Here is a 17,488-nt window from a genome sequence, read left to right as displayed (position 1 = left end):
ACAACGCCATCTGTTATGCTATTTAGTAAAACTTGATATATTTATTTTAAATAATTTCAAGTGGGCTAAAGATTCCAATTACTTTGACAAGTTGCACTTTTAATATTTATTTAAATATTTTACTTATTTCGGTTATTTAGAAAAAAAGGAAGCAAGGTAGAAACCGGCTAGCGCCATCTAGTGGCGAGTAGTATAAAATATTTTAATTTAAAAATGAAATTTATGATTTCAGATTTTTGACTATCTTCAAGACAAATCTCCGAAAGCCTTCGATAAAATTACAGTAATCCAGGGCGATATCCTGTTAGAAGATCTAGGTATTAGCATACAAGACTGGGATCTTTTACAGAAAGAAACTGAGGTTTTGTTCCACTGCGCAGCGTGTGTACGGTAATTACATAAAAAATATTTGCTATATTGGGATTTATTTTGACTCATATTATGTAGTCAATAATTTTACAATAATAATGTACAAGTAATAAATATGTTATAGTAATAATTAAAGTTCATGCTGTTGAAATCAAGTAGGTCAGCTATTATAAATATTAGAAAAGACAGAACTATAATATATAGAACCGTAGCAAGAAAATACAGATAAAAAAAATGCTGTCAACAAAAAAAAAAAAAACAAAAATAACTAATTTGAATATAGACGTAGTGTAAAAATTAATTAGATTATATCAAATAAATAAAAGTTTTGGTTTGTTTTTTTAAAGTCAGGATCGAACCTACGACATGATACATCGCTAGGCGATACAATTTAGTCTCAGCATAACAAACGCTATGTCATGTTACGACATTCATACAAATAGAAGACTCGATCTATTTCTTAAGAACAACGAAAATATCGGGATTGTTCTACTGCTAAATGACAAATGGAAGATCTTAAAATGTTCGCCAAAAATCTAGTGACTTTAGGAAATGCCCTCAGACATTAAGCAAGCGTTAAAGCAAGTTCATTACACATCATAAACTTGATACTATTTTTACAACAAATGGTAAAAAAAAAAAATCCTATGCCCAAAGCCGCAGTTGAATGACATTTTAAATGAAAATATATATATTATACATTTAAATATAATCTATATTCTCTACCTAAGAATAATAAAAATCAAAATATACTATTAAGTAAAGCTCCCACCGGTTCGGAATGCAGATTCTACCGAAAAGAAAACTCAGTAGTAATTCTTTTTCAACATCTAAAAAAAAAGTTAAACCCTTACGTATGATTAATATTATATTACAATGATTCAAAAGGGACCTGATTGAATGAATTTCTTTTGATCGTAATGAACGCCTCAGTAACAGTTTGCACTTGGTCGTAATGTTTCAGATTCGACATGTTCATACGAGACGCGGTGAACATGAATACAGTCGGCACTTTAAAAGTCCTCAAATTAGCCGATGGAATGAAAAAATTGGAGGTGAGATATATTAATATGTATGAAAATCTCAACAAAAAGTACTGAAATTATTCGTCCAAGTAAATTTGTGTGTAGAATTGTTTTACTTTCGTAATATGTTTCTCTTGTTTTATAAAGTGTTTTGTCTTACTTTGACTAAAACTGAGTCCAAAAATTACTGACAAGCGATTGCATATTCGAGTTTTTAGTTTTATTGTACATTAAGGCAATTTTTTTGAGTCCCCCCCACGAAAATCTAATAAAAAACACACTGGACATGGACGAGGACCACCTGGTAGTAAGTGGTCTCCACCGCCCATAGACTTTGGTGCTGTGAGAAATAACGATTCCTGACATCGCCAATGCGCCACCAACCTTGGGAGCTAAGATGTTATGTCCCTTGTGTTTGTAGTTACACTGGTCATGATGATTATATATAACGAATTTTCAATCAGGTGTCTTTTCTTTGTGTTACCTACCCAAATAGGCCTGCATGAAGGCCTAACACCAAGTGGACGTTGCAGAATACTGGTCACTAGTATACTAGAATTTTTAGGAAACTAAACAATTTCAGCTATTAAAGACATTATTCAGAGAAATGAGTAGTTTAAGTATGCTCTAAATTTTCAAGGTTTTCGTCCACGTCTCAACTTCCTACTGCCGCTGCGAAGTTCACACCCTGGAGGAACGTCTATACCCAGCCAAGCACAGACCACAGGATGTCATTGAATGCGTCAAGTGGATGGACGATGATCTTCTAACCTACCTTCAGCCGAAGTAACTTTTATGACGATATTTTTGTTTATTTATCTATAGAATTACATAAATTTGAGGCGTTTATCAGATTTTAAGTTAACATGGTTATATTTGAAAGTTTCCAAAACAACCAATATTTTTATGTTTTCTCTCTGTTTTTTTTTGTCCGAGATCTTCAATACTGCAGTTCCTCTCATCAGAGATGACCCAACTGTGTAACAAATATATAGAGGAATTCTCTATTATTTTACTCTTAATATTCTGATGGGACTACCATTCGATACGAACTGTGAGAGGCCTTACGTGATGGCTTTGGTTTCCAAAGCTTTACAAGAATGAATATTTTTGATCCAGTGAAAAAGAAACACACAATTGAAAACTAAGTAATGTTGCAACCCTAGTTTAAAGACGAATAAACCTAATATTATGCAAATGAAAATTATTCAAATCGAAGGCATAAATAATTTTGAGCATTTAGTTAATTCCAAATTTATTATTAATTCCAGACTTATAGACCCTCAACCGAATACGTATGCCTACACCAAGTCGCTCACTGAAGATCTGGTCTCGCAGTACGTCGGGAAGTACCCCATCGTAATCGCAAGACCGTCTATTGGTAAAAATTTATAACAATATTTTCGTATAAGGCATTTCGATGTTTTATCGTTTCATAACGACCAAGTTTCAATTGCAATAGTGACTTTGCAGGTGAAAATTTTTCAAGAGCATATTGTAAAATTTGTTTTAACTTTTGTTTTTAGTAACGGCAGCCTACAAGGAACCTTTGCCTGGTTGGGTTGACAACATGAACGGACCGACGGGACTCTTAGTTGGCGCTGGAAAAGGTGAGAACTAACGACACAAACGTCTAGTAGTCTCGATAGGATCGTCCGAAGTCGAATTTCGCCCATTTTATATTAATGACATTCACCAAATATTTGTGTGTGTCCATTGTATCGTACATTTCAAATGTTAATAAGTTAAATTCCTGTTAATTTTTTGTCTAACCGTTGAACCTGTGCCTGAACTATATACTACTATGATTGTATGTGTGAGAAAACAGAAAGTGCTTACATTTGAGCACTATAATATGCCGAGGGCAGTGATACTGATCTCTAGCATAGCCGTTTTGACCGAAATCTGATTAAGTGTCATTATCGGCATCAACATTTTCATTAAACTTAATTTAATGTGTCTGATATTTGAAATAATTGGATTTAAATGTCTTTCGTCAGGAGTGATCCGCACGATGCATTGCAACGACTCGTATTCAGCGGACGTGATCCCAGTCGACATGGCCGTGAATGCATGTATTTTGCTTTCGTACTTAACTGCTCTTGAAAAGTAAGTATCAAATTTACTGCGATTATAAAACACTATTGGGATTATATTTATAATTTAAAGAAAAAATAATAGTAAGTTTATAATTTTAAGTACATTGCTTTTAATTTTAATTGTATAACTATAAAATATATATATCTTTGAATGTTGTTTACTGTTTACTTAAGTGATGCGCTTGTTTGTGTTCGAATAAATAAATTAAATCCAGAATAATCCAAGATCGATCAAGTTAGAGCATTGCCCATTTAAAATATTAATACAGACTGGGAAATGGACCACCTGACGGGAAGTGTAACCACTTACCGTCAGGTAAGCGCCCAGCGCCCATAGACATCAGAAATATTTACCATCTCTTTCAAAGCCAATGTGCCGCCAAAATACGTAACTAAGATATCATGTCTCTTGCTCCTATAGTTACACTGATAATGATAAGTTTGTTGTATCTACGGCACTACCCAGACGGGTTTGCCCAAAGCCCTACCTTAAAGTCGAATGAACGAACTTTGCATTTATATCTCTCGGGTATATAATAACGCTGGCCCTTTGACACACAGTGAAATAAAATATTTGATTTTCAGGCCGAAAGAGGTTCGAATCTGTAACATAACACAGTCCGGTAACAACCCCATCACTTGGGGCCAAGCACTCGATATGGGTAAATATAATTATCAATATTATTATTAAGCTCGTTGACATTCAACGGGATACATAATTTTCTTTTCGATTCGTCGCAGACGTGGTAGCGCTTGCCGTTGACTACCCCACCGTAATGGCGGCGTTCAAGATTCCCGCCAACCATCGATACGAAGCTTCGCCAGACCGATTAGCTGTCAAATCTTGTTCCTCGTAATTTAAAAGATGGCGCTAGTAATGCGCCGTCAAATATAATTGTACACGTCACTCAGTTTTCGTTCTACAATAATAATATATCCTGTCTGAAAAGCAACGAGTATCTCCATGCTTTTTTATCATCTATATTTATAATATTGCGTTGAATAATATGCTTTATTTATTAATGTTTATTTGATAAATGATTTGAATTTTGGAATCCGCAATTATCCGAAAATAATTATATATTTCTTGTTAATTAATTAAATCCTAATATTATATTTCAGGTCGTATTCACGTCCAAGAGTTCCCATTCTCCGTGTGTCTTTGGTACCCAGGGGGTTCACCGAAGAGCTCCAAGGTCCAGCACCTGATCGCAGCCTTCTTCACTCACCTCCTACCAGCTTACTTTGTCGATTTAATCATGTTTTTAATGGGCAAGAAAACTTTGTAAGTATACTGTACATTATAACGTCATAGCCGTCAGGGTGGATTTGTTTTGTTGCAGCCTGAGTGAACTCACAACTGTAGCCATTTGGACTATATCATATATAACGTAGAGACTTATTTTAAATATTGTTAATAAACGTGCTGTAATATCGAATTAGGACAACCATGTCCTGTAATATGTATACATACATTACATTAGCAGCCTGTAAATTTCCCACTGCTGGGCTAAGGCCTCTTCTCCCTTTGAGGAGAAGGTTTGGAGCATATTCCACCAAGCTGCTCCAATGCGTGTTGGTGGAATAGACATGTGGCAGAATTTCGTTGAAATTAGCCACATGTAGGTTTCCTCACGATGTTTTCCTTCACGCGTTCTAACCACTGGGCCATCTTGGCTCATAAGTATACAGTTTATGGTTCTCGTATCTAACCTTAATCACCTATTAGAGCTGATTATGATGAAGGCCTATTTGTTAGATGTGAATCTAACAGATTGATACCGTTCGATCCGGATAAGCACTGACTTGAACTCATTCTCAGCGCTGAAGAAAAACATCAATCAACGACGAAAATTTGCCAGTCTTTGAAGTTTTTAACAGATATTCTATTGCACAACATAAAACTATGCCGCGGAATACTTTATCTACTATCTGTTGACATATTTTTTCTCTTTCCAGCATGATAAAAATACAAAAACGCGTCAGCTACGGTCTAGACGTCCTACAATACTACACCACGAAGGAATGGTTCTTCAACAACGATAACTACAGAGCTCTTTCTAAACAAGTTTCCAAAGTCGATAATGAAATATTTTACACCAATTTGGAGGTGAGAATTATATTTATTTATTAGTTAAGTGGACCGACTAAAGGGCCACCTAAATCACCTTCACAATGGTATGTGGTCACAGGCCATAGATATAGGCACTCAAATTATAACCATTCATTACATGATGGGCACTAAGCTGTTAATACCCTTAGTTACACCTTCCTTTTGGGTCCTTTACCCTTCTAACCGGAACGCAATAATACTAAGTATTGCTGTTTGTATTTAAAACATAGAGTGGATGATACCACCCAGATGAGTTTGCACTAAGCCCGAGCAAGTTTTTACTAATCTAAATATTTCTACTAATTAATATAATTGAAGTATTCAAAATAACTGTTTTTTTATATCAATATGGTTACTTGCAACCTACATAAACTAAATAACCATAATTTTTATCTCCAAAATTAACTATTCAGGATACAATGTCGTATACGCGTCTTGTGGGTTTGGCTGTTGACGTGTATCGCTGAAGATCCTGTGGGCCTTGGTTCTTAATTGCGAGTTATTCGATTACAAAGTTATAGAGTATGTCTGTCATCCTTGACATTATTCTCAGTAAAAGCCAGGAGTTTCGAATTTCCCAATTGTCCTCCTCCTCGTTTAGGAATTAAAAAGCCGTTGGTCGTGTGGTGGGCATGGACTCTATCCGATTTGCGGTTTGCAGTTTTTCGTCCAATCGTAATTTGCATAAGGGGATAGAGTTCATCAGTGGTTGAACAAACACACACACTGCACACAATTGTGTAGTATAATCGTCCTAATCTCTTGCGCAATTAGCTCCTCATTGAGAATAGTAGCTGTGACCGAAAAAAGGTCAGAAGAACGATAATTGAGTATACCTCATATATAAGGATACCATAATATGAGGATACCATAAGTGAGAAAAGAATAATATCAAAATATCCATTAATTTATTGTTTATTTGCTTAGGTTATGCACTGGAGTGCTTACATAAGGAACTACATAAAGGGCGCTCGGGAGTACTGCTGCAAAGAAGACCCTGCGACGTTACCACAGGCCAGGAAACTGCACAGACAGTAAGACGTTTATCATTTTATTTAAATTTTTACTTAACTTAAGAGGGTCGGGAGTAAATAGGCTACCTGGTAAGTATTCACCGTTAAACATAGACACTAGAGACCACACCAATAAAGTAAGAAAGTCTATAAATGTCCCAGTAGTGGGCTAGGACCTTCTCTCTCTTTGAAGAGAAGGTTCTAGGAGAAGGGATGCTTATTCCGCCAGGTTGCCTCAATATGGGTTGGTGCATGGTCCAGTGGTTAGAGCGCGTGCATCTTAACCGATCATTGCGAGTTCAACATAGGCAAGCATCTCTGAATTTTCTTATGCTTAATCTGTATATAATTCATCTCGTGCTCGCCGGTGAAGGAAAACGTCTTAAGGAAAACCGCGTGCGTTTAATTTCCATATGTATCTATTTAACCCGCATTGGAGCAGCATTATAGTAAACTTAGTACCTCCTCGAATAGTGAAGAGGCTTAGCTCACCAGTGGAAAATTTACAGTCTGCCTTTTTTACTTTTACATAAATTGACTTCTTTCTTTACATAAGCTATAGTCTATTGAGTTTAAACAAACAGAATGTTATCTTTCATTTAATAATAACCCCCTAAACAAATCTCATAGATAAAAAAAAAAAACATAGACAACAATAAACACTTCTGAGTGTGACATTACATAACATAAACACTTTTGTTTCAGATTGTACTACTTGGACAAGGCAGTCCAGTTTGTCATCTATTTCCTAATTGCATATTTCATTTATTATTATATAATACGTTTCTTTTGTTGATGCTATTCAATTATATTATATCTCTGTGTAAATAACATAAGTAAATAATGTTTGAAAACAAAGATATCTAAAGAAAACTTAGCACAAATTAATTCCGATAATAATCACGAAAGTAAACAATTTGGATTCAATGAATTAATTATATGATGTATTTACAAATTCAAGCATTTGTACCGATATGTTGATTAAGTTGCAGCTAGAGTCATTATTTATATGTTCCTTTAAATAGTATTAGTAATCAAATTGAAAATTAACAAAATATACGAGCCTTAGAGAAATCATAATGATAAATCATAGTGTAACATTGGACATCTCATCTCAGAAACATAAACATTATATCTCCCAAACCAACTTTAAAACGGCGCACGCTCATTGGTCAAATCAAACAGCGTCCCGTCCCTTTTCACGAAATCACTTTACAAATTGCGAGAAATCAATCAAAATAAGGAGAACGTTACACAGCAAGAACGTACGATTTTTCTTATATCTTCAGAAACACGCTCTCTAAAACACTTAACTAAAATACTTAATTAATAGTCATATATACCGGTAAGAAAACAAAAAAATTAACTCCAAAAATCTTACAATGGCAGGAAAGGTTTCGATTCTAAACAAACTTTAGTTTATCATATTCCATGCGATTTACTCATAGCTCTACTATATTATAGTACAAACAGTTCTTGATTGACATATCTTTATTTTTAATACAACACTATACCACTTAAGTAGGTAGATTTTCCATACTAATCAATTATTTTACTTTCAATGTTCTGATAATTACAATGACATTCAAACCGCTATTTTTACTTTTATTGCGAAATGTCAAATGCGTCAATGTCAAAGTTTATATGTGTTTATTCCCGCCATTGGAATTAGCCGTACAGATTAGAAAGAAGATAAAATTGAGAAATGCAGTTATTTACAAAATAATAATATTAACTAAATACTTTACCGAATTGAGCTGCATTTTCTGTTTATCTAATCTAACTGAAAAATACATTTCTCATTTATTAATATTCATGTACAAAAAAACTTTGAAACTGTACAGCTCTTATTGATGTTTGTTTGTAATTGAGAAATCACACCTTAGTACAAGAATTATTCATTATATAATAACTTTAATCTCGGCTATGCAATAGGGAATATGCGTGTATTTTTTTTTATATTTTATGCGATAACTTATATCAAATAAAAAATGAAATGAAAAAATGTTTTTTCATCAGCAGACAGATTCGGGAAATTTGAACGGCGTCCATTTTAGCGCGCTTGGTGTGACGTCACAGTCTATATTAAAAATTAACTTGTGTAGTAAGTCAGCGTTGCAGCGTTGCAATAGTTTGACTATCGATAGTCGACAACTATTCAGGATATCGATAGTACTATCGATAGTATCGATAGTTTTGGACTATCGATAGTATCGATAGTTTTGTACTATCGATAGTTTAGGTTAATAGTAATGGTTGCAATACTATCGATAGTATTGATCATGGGGAGCTATCGATACTACCGATACTATCGATAGTATTGACACGTGACAATACTATCGATAGACTATTGATACTATCGCTAACACCTTAACTATCGATAGTCTATCGATATGCAAAACTAGTGTGAAACTAGTGTAGTGTGCTCTGTGATGTTGACATATCACACGCATATTACCCTAATACTTAAACTCCAAACTACACCACCGTCATATATTATATAAAATTGTTTTATATTCGTTAATAAGACTTGGGACTGGAAGTATCTTATTAAATAAATGAACTTTTTAGTATTAATTATAAAATAAACAATGTTATTTTTTTTTTTTCGATTTTATAGTCTTAGATTTGTAAATATAAACTGTATATGACAATAATTATAATTGATAGTTGACATTAACAGACTAGTTTCATAATTTGTTTTTTGCAAACTATTACAATGCAAAATTTGCAGTGCCAAATAATTTAACTGTGGTATATTGCAAATTAGCAATATGTTGTTTTAAACGACCCAACTTCAATATGATTTTCGTGTATAGTATTTGTTATCAATTTGTAATTACTTTAATCTTAATTATTATTATTAAAAACCTCAATAAATTGTGACTTAATATGATAATAGTACTTTGTGATATTCCATAATAAAATTTGCATAATTTTGCATTTCTATTTAGGTATAATATGTTTTACCAAATACCAAATGTAATGCATATTATTTGATAATTGTTATTATTTTTTATCTGTGGTATATTCATTAAATAAAGATTACAATGTAATATTCAGTGAGTTTATTTTTATTGGACTTAAATATTGCCAGAATGACCCAATCCTATTTTATTCAGCTCTTTATAAATAAAAATATGATCTGTATTCATTTTTAATTTTGTTATAAAGCATTTTAATTCAATTCAATTTATTTATTTGCATAGATTACATTAAATGTTACATTATTAAAATGTACCTTAGACTCTGTTAATTTAATGTTGAATCTTAATCTACATTCACCTAATACCATTAAATTTAAAAAAAAAACTACATAATTACAATTTAAAATGTTTCCATGACAGAAAACAATTAAAGTGTGGCCAATCCAAGAATCTAATGGAGAAGAGAGCCATCTCATAGAACTCTTGTTTTATTATAGGTTCACAAAAAATAATTTTAGGAATGTGTTTTATTTATGTGTCGAGTTTATCTATTTTAATAATACACTGAAAGCGATATGGCCAAAAAAGGTAAGTTCAATGGGTTTTCAATAAAAATAAGTTAATTACTAACTACCTCCTCTTTATATTTATAATATAATTGTTCACAAATTTCAATTATAAAAAAAAATGCATTAAAAGTATCAAATATTTAATTAAAATATAAATTCTGATCGTAATCGGCCTGTGTTACAAGTCACCCAGATCTCCACAGCTCGGTCAGTAATAAATCACTTGCTTATAATCCAATAAAAATTAATACAATGCTATTAAAGTTTTGGTGCAAAATATTTACTAAAAAAACACTTTAAAATGCAAAGGTTTTAATTATTGGCAACTTTAATATAAAGGACTTGATCTAAGTATGATTTGATTCTGATTAGGTACTACTTGATACAATATTCGCTAGTCTATGAAAAAAAGGTATACCGAAAAAAATATATGCAGATATTTGTAATGCAAGTGTCATCAAAGTTGTTTGGAATCAAACTCATTATATTATTTTTTTAGATATGATAATTAAATATTTTTTCATCTAGGAACATGCATTAAACTACCATAAACACATTTAGATGTGGCCTGTGTCTTCACACTGGTTAAATTTGGGCTATTTGTCGCTGTTTCATACGAATAGCATTATTGATTTATGTTTTTAAATACGACTTCGTCTAATTCTATTTGTGTTCTTAAATTTAAAACAAACTAATTTAAAATTATAATAAATATTCTGGCCGCCTTGTATGTTTCTATGCATTGGTATTGTATACAAGAGTATTAATAGCTGGAGTGAAGATGTTTTAATTGAGCGATTATGTTTATCTGCTGATTTCGACTAACGCCACTCGCGTTCCGCGCATTCAGCGCTTGCTCGGCGCGTCAGTACTCAAAATAAAGTCTGACAGTGAAGAGCTTGCACATTTTTATTGGAAAATGACTTACTGTGCATTGAAAGGTTGTCCCAACTCATCACATGATACCCAGGAGCATCAGAACATAACGTTTCACGTGTAAGTACTACCTAGAGTCGTATATATAATAATATAACATTCATCAAAACAAAAATAAAGTATAGATTTGACAGACGTCATTCCATTGTTGTTAAACACTAGTAACACAATTCACCGGTGTATTTCAGTGCTGCCAGATTGAAAAAAAATCTATATAACGGTCGGAATGCAATTATTAATTAATAAGTATTTAACTAATGAGAACTAAGTCATGCGTATTAATTAGTAAATCTAATAATGAATATTATATTGCTGACATTTCATTTTAATTTAGTATTCATGAGGTAATTAAAAATATTAAATTTACGTACCTCGAAACATTATTTATAGATGAATTTATCACACAGGGCCAGACTTAAGGGAGGCAACCGGGGCAACTGCCCTGTGGCCTCTATAAGATAAGGACCCACAATAGAGGATCCGACGAATTAAGAATTTTAATGTAATATATGTGTAGATATCTGGTTATAGTCAAATTATAATAATATTACTTATTACCGTTTTAAAAGACATCGATACATAGAGTAAATAAATGATTGATTTCTTACCGAAATTGCTCAATTTTTTTTGCTCAAATTAATTTGTAAAATAATAATTAGGGCCCCTCCACTCTTTTGTTGTGCCCAGGGATTCCTTTGTGGTTTCAGGGCCTACAGCCCTCATAAGCCCAGTCCTACCCTCAGGGCACAACTAGACTCCCCTGTCTGTGTGTGTGTGTTTGTGGGAAGGAGGTGCAAAATTTCACGATGATCGCTCGAGTAGCTATGATATCAACGCGTTGCAATCAAAATCACATTCGCATTTAAAATATTATTTATAATTAAACTTTATATGAATTTTGTAACTAATTAAGAAGAAGTTTTTTTTACGTAATGTCGAACCATATTCATTTAAATAAAACTTAACTGCATTATCTCTTCAAAGAAACGTATTTGCTATCAAACGTAAATCAATCCATAAAAGTTATAGATACCAATTCAATTATATTTTAAAACATGAATTATAATAAGAACTTTAATTATAAAATATACTCGTACTCAAATATTTATTAGTTGATTGTAATATTCGACTTGAAACTTGAATCCGTTAGACATTTGCAATTATATAGATATTTATTAATAAATCAATGATTATATTTAATCACTATACTATATTTATAAAAATGTAGGATTTTTTTTCCTTCAAAAATGTATGGTATAATATCTGATGAGTGGGTGGTACCTACCCAGACGGGCTTGCACAAAGCCACCAAGTAAACAATTTTTTGTTGCATACGCTCCATTTTTCTTCTGTTTTATAAATTGAGAAAGTCCGTTGTTTTATTCGAACGAAACCTATATTAGCCTAACTTATTTATAAAGACTATAACAATCCTCTCATGCATGATAAGTTTAATCTAGATATTTCATACAATTTCTTTTAGAAACAATTGTTTTAATGAATTGAAAATAGAGATATTAGGTAATACACCTTATGTCATCCTGACCGATTTCGCCCATGGAGGGCAATTTTAAGAGAGACCTACCAATTACGCAGGACTGTGGCCTTTTTTCAAGCCACTAGACCAACGAGGCGAGGTAATTCTCTTAATAGAATTATAAATAACTGTATTTGATTTTAGATTTCCTACTGATCCGATAATTGCTGGTCGGTGGGTGGAACAAATAAGACTAAATCATAAGGAAGAATATTGGCAGCCCAATAAATATACAAATGTATGTTCAATACATTTCGATGAAAGTCAAACGTATACTACAAATGGTGGCTTATGCAAATTACGCCAGACTGCGATACCGACAAAGGTAATTACAAATTAAAATCAATATCCAAATACTCTTTATTCGAGAACCCATAAAGGCACTTTTGAATCGTCATGTCACAGCGTTGTATTAAATGTAAAAAAGTAGATTTGAAAAGTAGATTGTACCGAAAAGACGCAGCAAGAAACTCAGTAGTTACTCATTTCCACAAATTTTATAACAGAGAATTAAATATTTCTACAGTAATATTCGTTATTGTGATGACGTCGTGACCGTATTTTTTAAACTAGTAACACGCGTTAAAAACCGCCCATTGACATTTGTGCTGTAAGAAACATTGACCATTACTCAGATCGCCATTGCGATACCATCCTTGGGAATCCAGATGTAATGCACCTTGTGTCTGTAATAATACTGACACACTTACCCTACAAACTGGAATACATGTATGTACTACGTGCAATGCTTGTTAGTAGCAGATCCATCCCTAACTCACCGAGGGTAGAGTTTGCAAAACACTTAGGCGCCGGTCTTACCAATAATGTTCAAGCCTGACAATATCGGCGCGGCGTACCCAGAAAGTCTCTTAAAAATCTTTTAACTCAACGGCATCTGACGCCTTAGCTAACCATATTATTGGTATCAAATTAATTTTCCTGATATGTCCTCGCTATATGAACTGTTGCTATGTTTTAGAGGCTGTATATCGTTTGCAAAGAAGAAAATCAAGACAGTGATCCTCATGAGCCGGATAAAGTACAGGTCAGTTTTTTTTTAATTTAAATGTAGGTAGGCAAATGACCCACCTGATGATAGGTTACCCTCGTCTAAATTTTTTGGTACTGAAAGAAATATTAACTATTCCTTACAACGTCAATGTGCTACCAAACTTGGGAACTAGGAAGTTATTTCCCTGTCTATTATTTTATTTTATTTTATTTTCATTAGGCAACCAACAGTAGATACAATATCACATCCAAAATAAAAAATAAAAAATTACATTTCAAAATTTTTAAGGCAAAAGTTCTACTACTTACAGGTAGTCTCACCATGCATTATCATATTACACAATATAATTATTGAAAATATGAATTAAACATAAGGATAATAATTTAAAATAAGAAATACAATACATTTTTTAATCTATTATATAATAAATAATAATTAATAAGATAAACCATATGATAGAATTGGGCACAAATAAAATTCTTTATTTTTCGATTGAATTGAGGTCGACTATCGTGACGTATGTTCAAATCTTTTACTTTAATACTGATGGTGATGTATAACAATGATAATCTCAATATGATGGAATTCCTACCTAGTTGCGTTTTATATAATCTGGTACAAAAGAAATGGCTCATATTACGGGAATTAACGTGAGGGACGTTTAAATAGAATTTTGATTTTATTATACTGGCCTACTTACCATTCGAACCGAAGCACAATAATACTAAGTAATGCACTTTAAACGCATGTTATGTGACGAGAAGATGGTACATATCCAGCTGGGCACGCACGAAGCTAACTATTTTCTTGATATTTGTTTAAAATCTTTATTAATGCAGGACTTCAGTATCTGCAGTCTTGTAAACTAGACCAAATACACAGTTCATGTATCTATTATTGTCATATAGTTTTTTTTTTTACTGTTTTTATCAGGTGTGATGTTTGCTTTTTCAGGATTTTATTTGCAAAGAAGAACGCCTGGATATAGATGACCAGTATGATCCTCACGAGCCGGATAAGCTCCTGGTTAGTGGTTTTCTTACAAAACGCATGTACGTAGTGTTGGATTTATCTGTTATTAGGTTGGCAGGGTTGTTTAGGGAGCATATTTTTTAAATTATGTCTTTGCTACTCAGTTAAGACGACAACTCAAAATGTACTCATCCAGGTCCATTATCTGTGGTCATACTTCTTGAAGAAGGAGTTCATCATATAGAGTCCCTCCTTCTCCATGAAGCCGGCTAGCAGGTGGCCTCGGTGATTCCGATGTCTTACTCCAAATTGCCCCACTCGCAGCTCATCTGCGTTTGCCTAGTTTAGTGAAAAAATCCCCTATGACAACGGTGTAGTGAGTTTTGGAGGTACGGAGATTGTCCCTACATACAAACAAAACAATACCTCTTTATAATATTAGTATAGATATTTGTGTAATTATTTTGTAATTAATGTGTAATTTATATTTAATATACATATTTGTTCGTTATAATTTCGATTTTATAGTGACCGTATATATGTCTACCTGTAAATTTTCTATATATATTATTTTGTTGCTTCTTGATCGTGCTAGAAGAAATCTCTTCAAGGACGCGTGCTTTACACTAAGGTCTTGTTTTTAAAGATTGATTTATTTTTAAATTAAAAAAATAATAACGTTATCGATTTACAGGATGCATGGTCCAAAGAAGACGATGAAAAATCTTATTTTAGAATTTGTACACCTTCATCACCTCAGAAGATCATCAAGTCGGTATGAAAGCCAAATTTCAATAAAATAACAAAAGTAAATATGCCAAAAGTAGCTAGTGTGAACGCAGCTTTATGTTTATTGTGCCTGAATCACTCGCTTACTTCTTTAAGCGCATTGAGAGTAAATGACCAAAACTTACACTGCGGAGTTAGTGGCCAAAGAGAACGACATACAAATGTTCTTATACGTATGTTTTCTCGTCCAAGACTGATAGTGTATGTTTGTAAAACTATCGTTTAACTATTGTTTGTATAAATTATAACACGCGTACAAAAGTACAGTACTTTCAATGATCACTGATGATGATCATTTCATGATTGCAAGTGATCAACAGACCAGTTGTCATGTTTTGTCAAGTCAAGAAGACATGTCACAGTCATGAAGCATGTGATCATGGATCGAATGAGCCTCATCTGGTTAGTTTCTTGTTCTTGCAAAATGTTTGATTGTTTATCTAGTCGTTCATAATATATTCCTTTCACAGGGTTTATTGTGTAACGAAGCCAATGGTGATAACGTAACTCTGACATCTGCGCACCAAAAGACCAAAAAATGCATGTGCAACGTTGTCCATACGTCCAAGAAATTGGTACGTAATAATAAATAGATTTAATTCGTATTGTAAACTAAAAAGTTATTTTTCCTGAGTTACTCCTTATAACATCAGCTTTCTGCCAGTGAAAGTCCCGTCAAAATCGGTTCAGCCGTTTCAGAGATTAGCCGGAACAAACAGACAATCAGACAAAAATTGAAAAGATGCTATTTTGGTATATGTACCGTGTATACATACATATGCATTTAGTAAAAGCGTTTATTTTAATATTACAAACAGACACTCCAATTTAATTATATGTATGTTTTATATAATATGTATATGTATGTATGCATATTTACTCACACTTGTGTATGAACAGTAGTAGGGTTGGCGGAACCTCAAATACAAAAGATGACCGTGGCGTTAAAGGGACTTGAAGGAATTTCTTACATCGCCAATACGCCGCTATCATTGAGAGCTAGGTCCTAGGTACTACCCCGAGTTGAATCGATTAAGTGTTGCGTCGATAAATTCTCACCAGTAACCCGGATAATTATTTTTAGAAACATGTACTTAAACTCCTGACACACGTGTCTCGGAAAGCACGTGAAGATGTTGTCATTTAAATATCGCACGTGTCAAAATATTTGGATTTGCATTTTAATTGTTTATTTTGTACTTGTGATAATGTATTAAGTATTTTATTAAAAAAGGATGTTTGTTTGATGCCTCAGTGCGTTACTTATATAATGTTATACAAGTTTATAAAATGTAACTTCTTTACAGATGCCTACAGACAGCGATACGGAATTCGAATGTATTTTCGATTCGGAACGAAATGATAAGCTGCGGAGAAAACTAGAAAAAAAGATCAAGATTCACGCGAAACAATCATTGCAAATAAAGAATTTGCAACAAAAAGTTCGTCGTTTAATAAAAAAAAATTCAACTCTACAAAATAAACTCGATAAACTTACACAGGGAAATGAAAAGAAAAAAGTTAACAAAAATAAGGTCAAGAAGGAAAATAAATGATACATCAATAAAACTTACCATTACAAAAAATAAATAATTATACCATTGAAAATAAATCTTTACTTTAAAATAAAATCCATACATTGTTGTGATGTCAAATTCTACCACAAAAAGCAATATTTAGTGTTGCCATTTGTCTAAATTGTATATTTTAATTTTTTGCACATTAATTTAAAATATATTATACATCATGTCACTGTTATGGTTAAGAGCGATCTACATACAATTCGTGCTTGTAAGCCCTAACTATTCATAAATAGTTAGGGTAATGTAAATGTAACTGGCAACATTACGATGTTGCCAGAGTACATAATAGAACAAATAATGTTTATGATTGACATTAAAGTACATAGAAAAGTATGTTATCATGATATAAGTCTATTGTTATTAATACTTAAACTAAAATTTACATTTGGATTAAAAAAGTTGCATGAAGTGCAACAGGCGACCTTATTGCTAAATCAGCGATATTTTTTTATATTTTAGGCAAACTGTGGGCAGAGGATTAGTTGTAAAATACACGTGGGGGCTCCGATTATTTTAAATTGAGAATATGTCATATACTGCAAAT

At 32.8% G+C, this 17,488-nt stretch overlaps 2 protein-coding genes across 2 annotated transcripts in view; both read left to right on the top strand.

Moving 5' to 3' along the window:
* LOC113391719 (putative fatty acyl-CoA reductase CG5065) overlaps positions 1-7,848 on the top strand; it is a 31,735-nt gene extending 23,887 nt beyond the window's left edge. Inside the window, exons 3-13 of the mRNA XM_026627778.2 lie at positions 233-390; positions 1,334-1,424; positions 2,035-2,180; positions 2,666-2,775; positions 2,921-3,004; positions 3,395-3,503; positions 4,079-4,155; positions 4,616-4,778; positions 5,453-5,603; positions 6,534-6,640; positions 7,325-7,848. Coding sequence (XP_026483563.2) covers positions 233-390; positions 1,334-1,424; positions 2,035-2,180; positions 2,666-2,775; positions 2,921-3,004; positions 3,395-3,503; positions 4,079-4,155; positions 4,616-4,778; positions 5,453-5,603; positions 6,534-6,640; positions 7,325-7,415 — 1,287 coding nt within the window. The 3' untranslated portion in view covers positions 7,416-7,848. The remainder of the gene's footprint in view (positions 1-232; positions 391-1,333; positions 1,425-2,034; positions 2,181-2,665; positions 2,776-2,920; positions 3,005-3,394; positions 3,504-4,078; positions 4,156-4,615; positions 4,779-5,452; positions 5,604-6,533; positions 6,641-7,324) is intronic.
* A 3,168-nt stretch (positions 7,849-11,016) lies between these two features.
* LOC113391723 (THAP domain-containing protein 1-like) lies at positions 11,017-16,956 on the top strand. Its single transcript, XM_026627783.2, has 7 exons — positions 11,017-11,111; positions 12,733-12,913; positions 13,568-13,633; positions 14,555-14,626; positions 15,267-15,347; positions 15,832-15,936; positions 16,669-16,956. The coding sequence occupies exons 1-7, from the start codon at positions 11,035-11,037 to the stop codon at positions 16,915-16,917; spliced, it is 831 nt and encodes a 276-aa protein (XP_026483568.2). The 5' UTR covers positions 11,017-11,034; the 3' UTR covers positions 16,918-16,956.
* Positions 16,957-17,488: the final 532 nt, after the last annotated feature.

Source organism: Vanessa tameamea, chromosome 30 (genome assembly GCF_037043105.1).
Source record: "Vanessa tameamea isolate UH-Manoa-2023 chromosome 30, ilVanTame1 primary haplotype, whole genome shotgun sequence".
Lineage (NCBI taxonomy): Eukaryota > Metazoa > Arthropoda > Insecta > Lepidoptera > Nymphalidae > Vanessa > Vanessa tameamea.
Note: the sequence above shows the minus strand (reverse complement) of the source record. Positions and strands in the feature narration are given on the sequence as shown.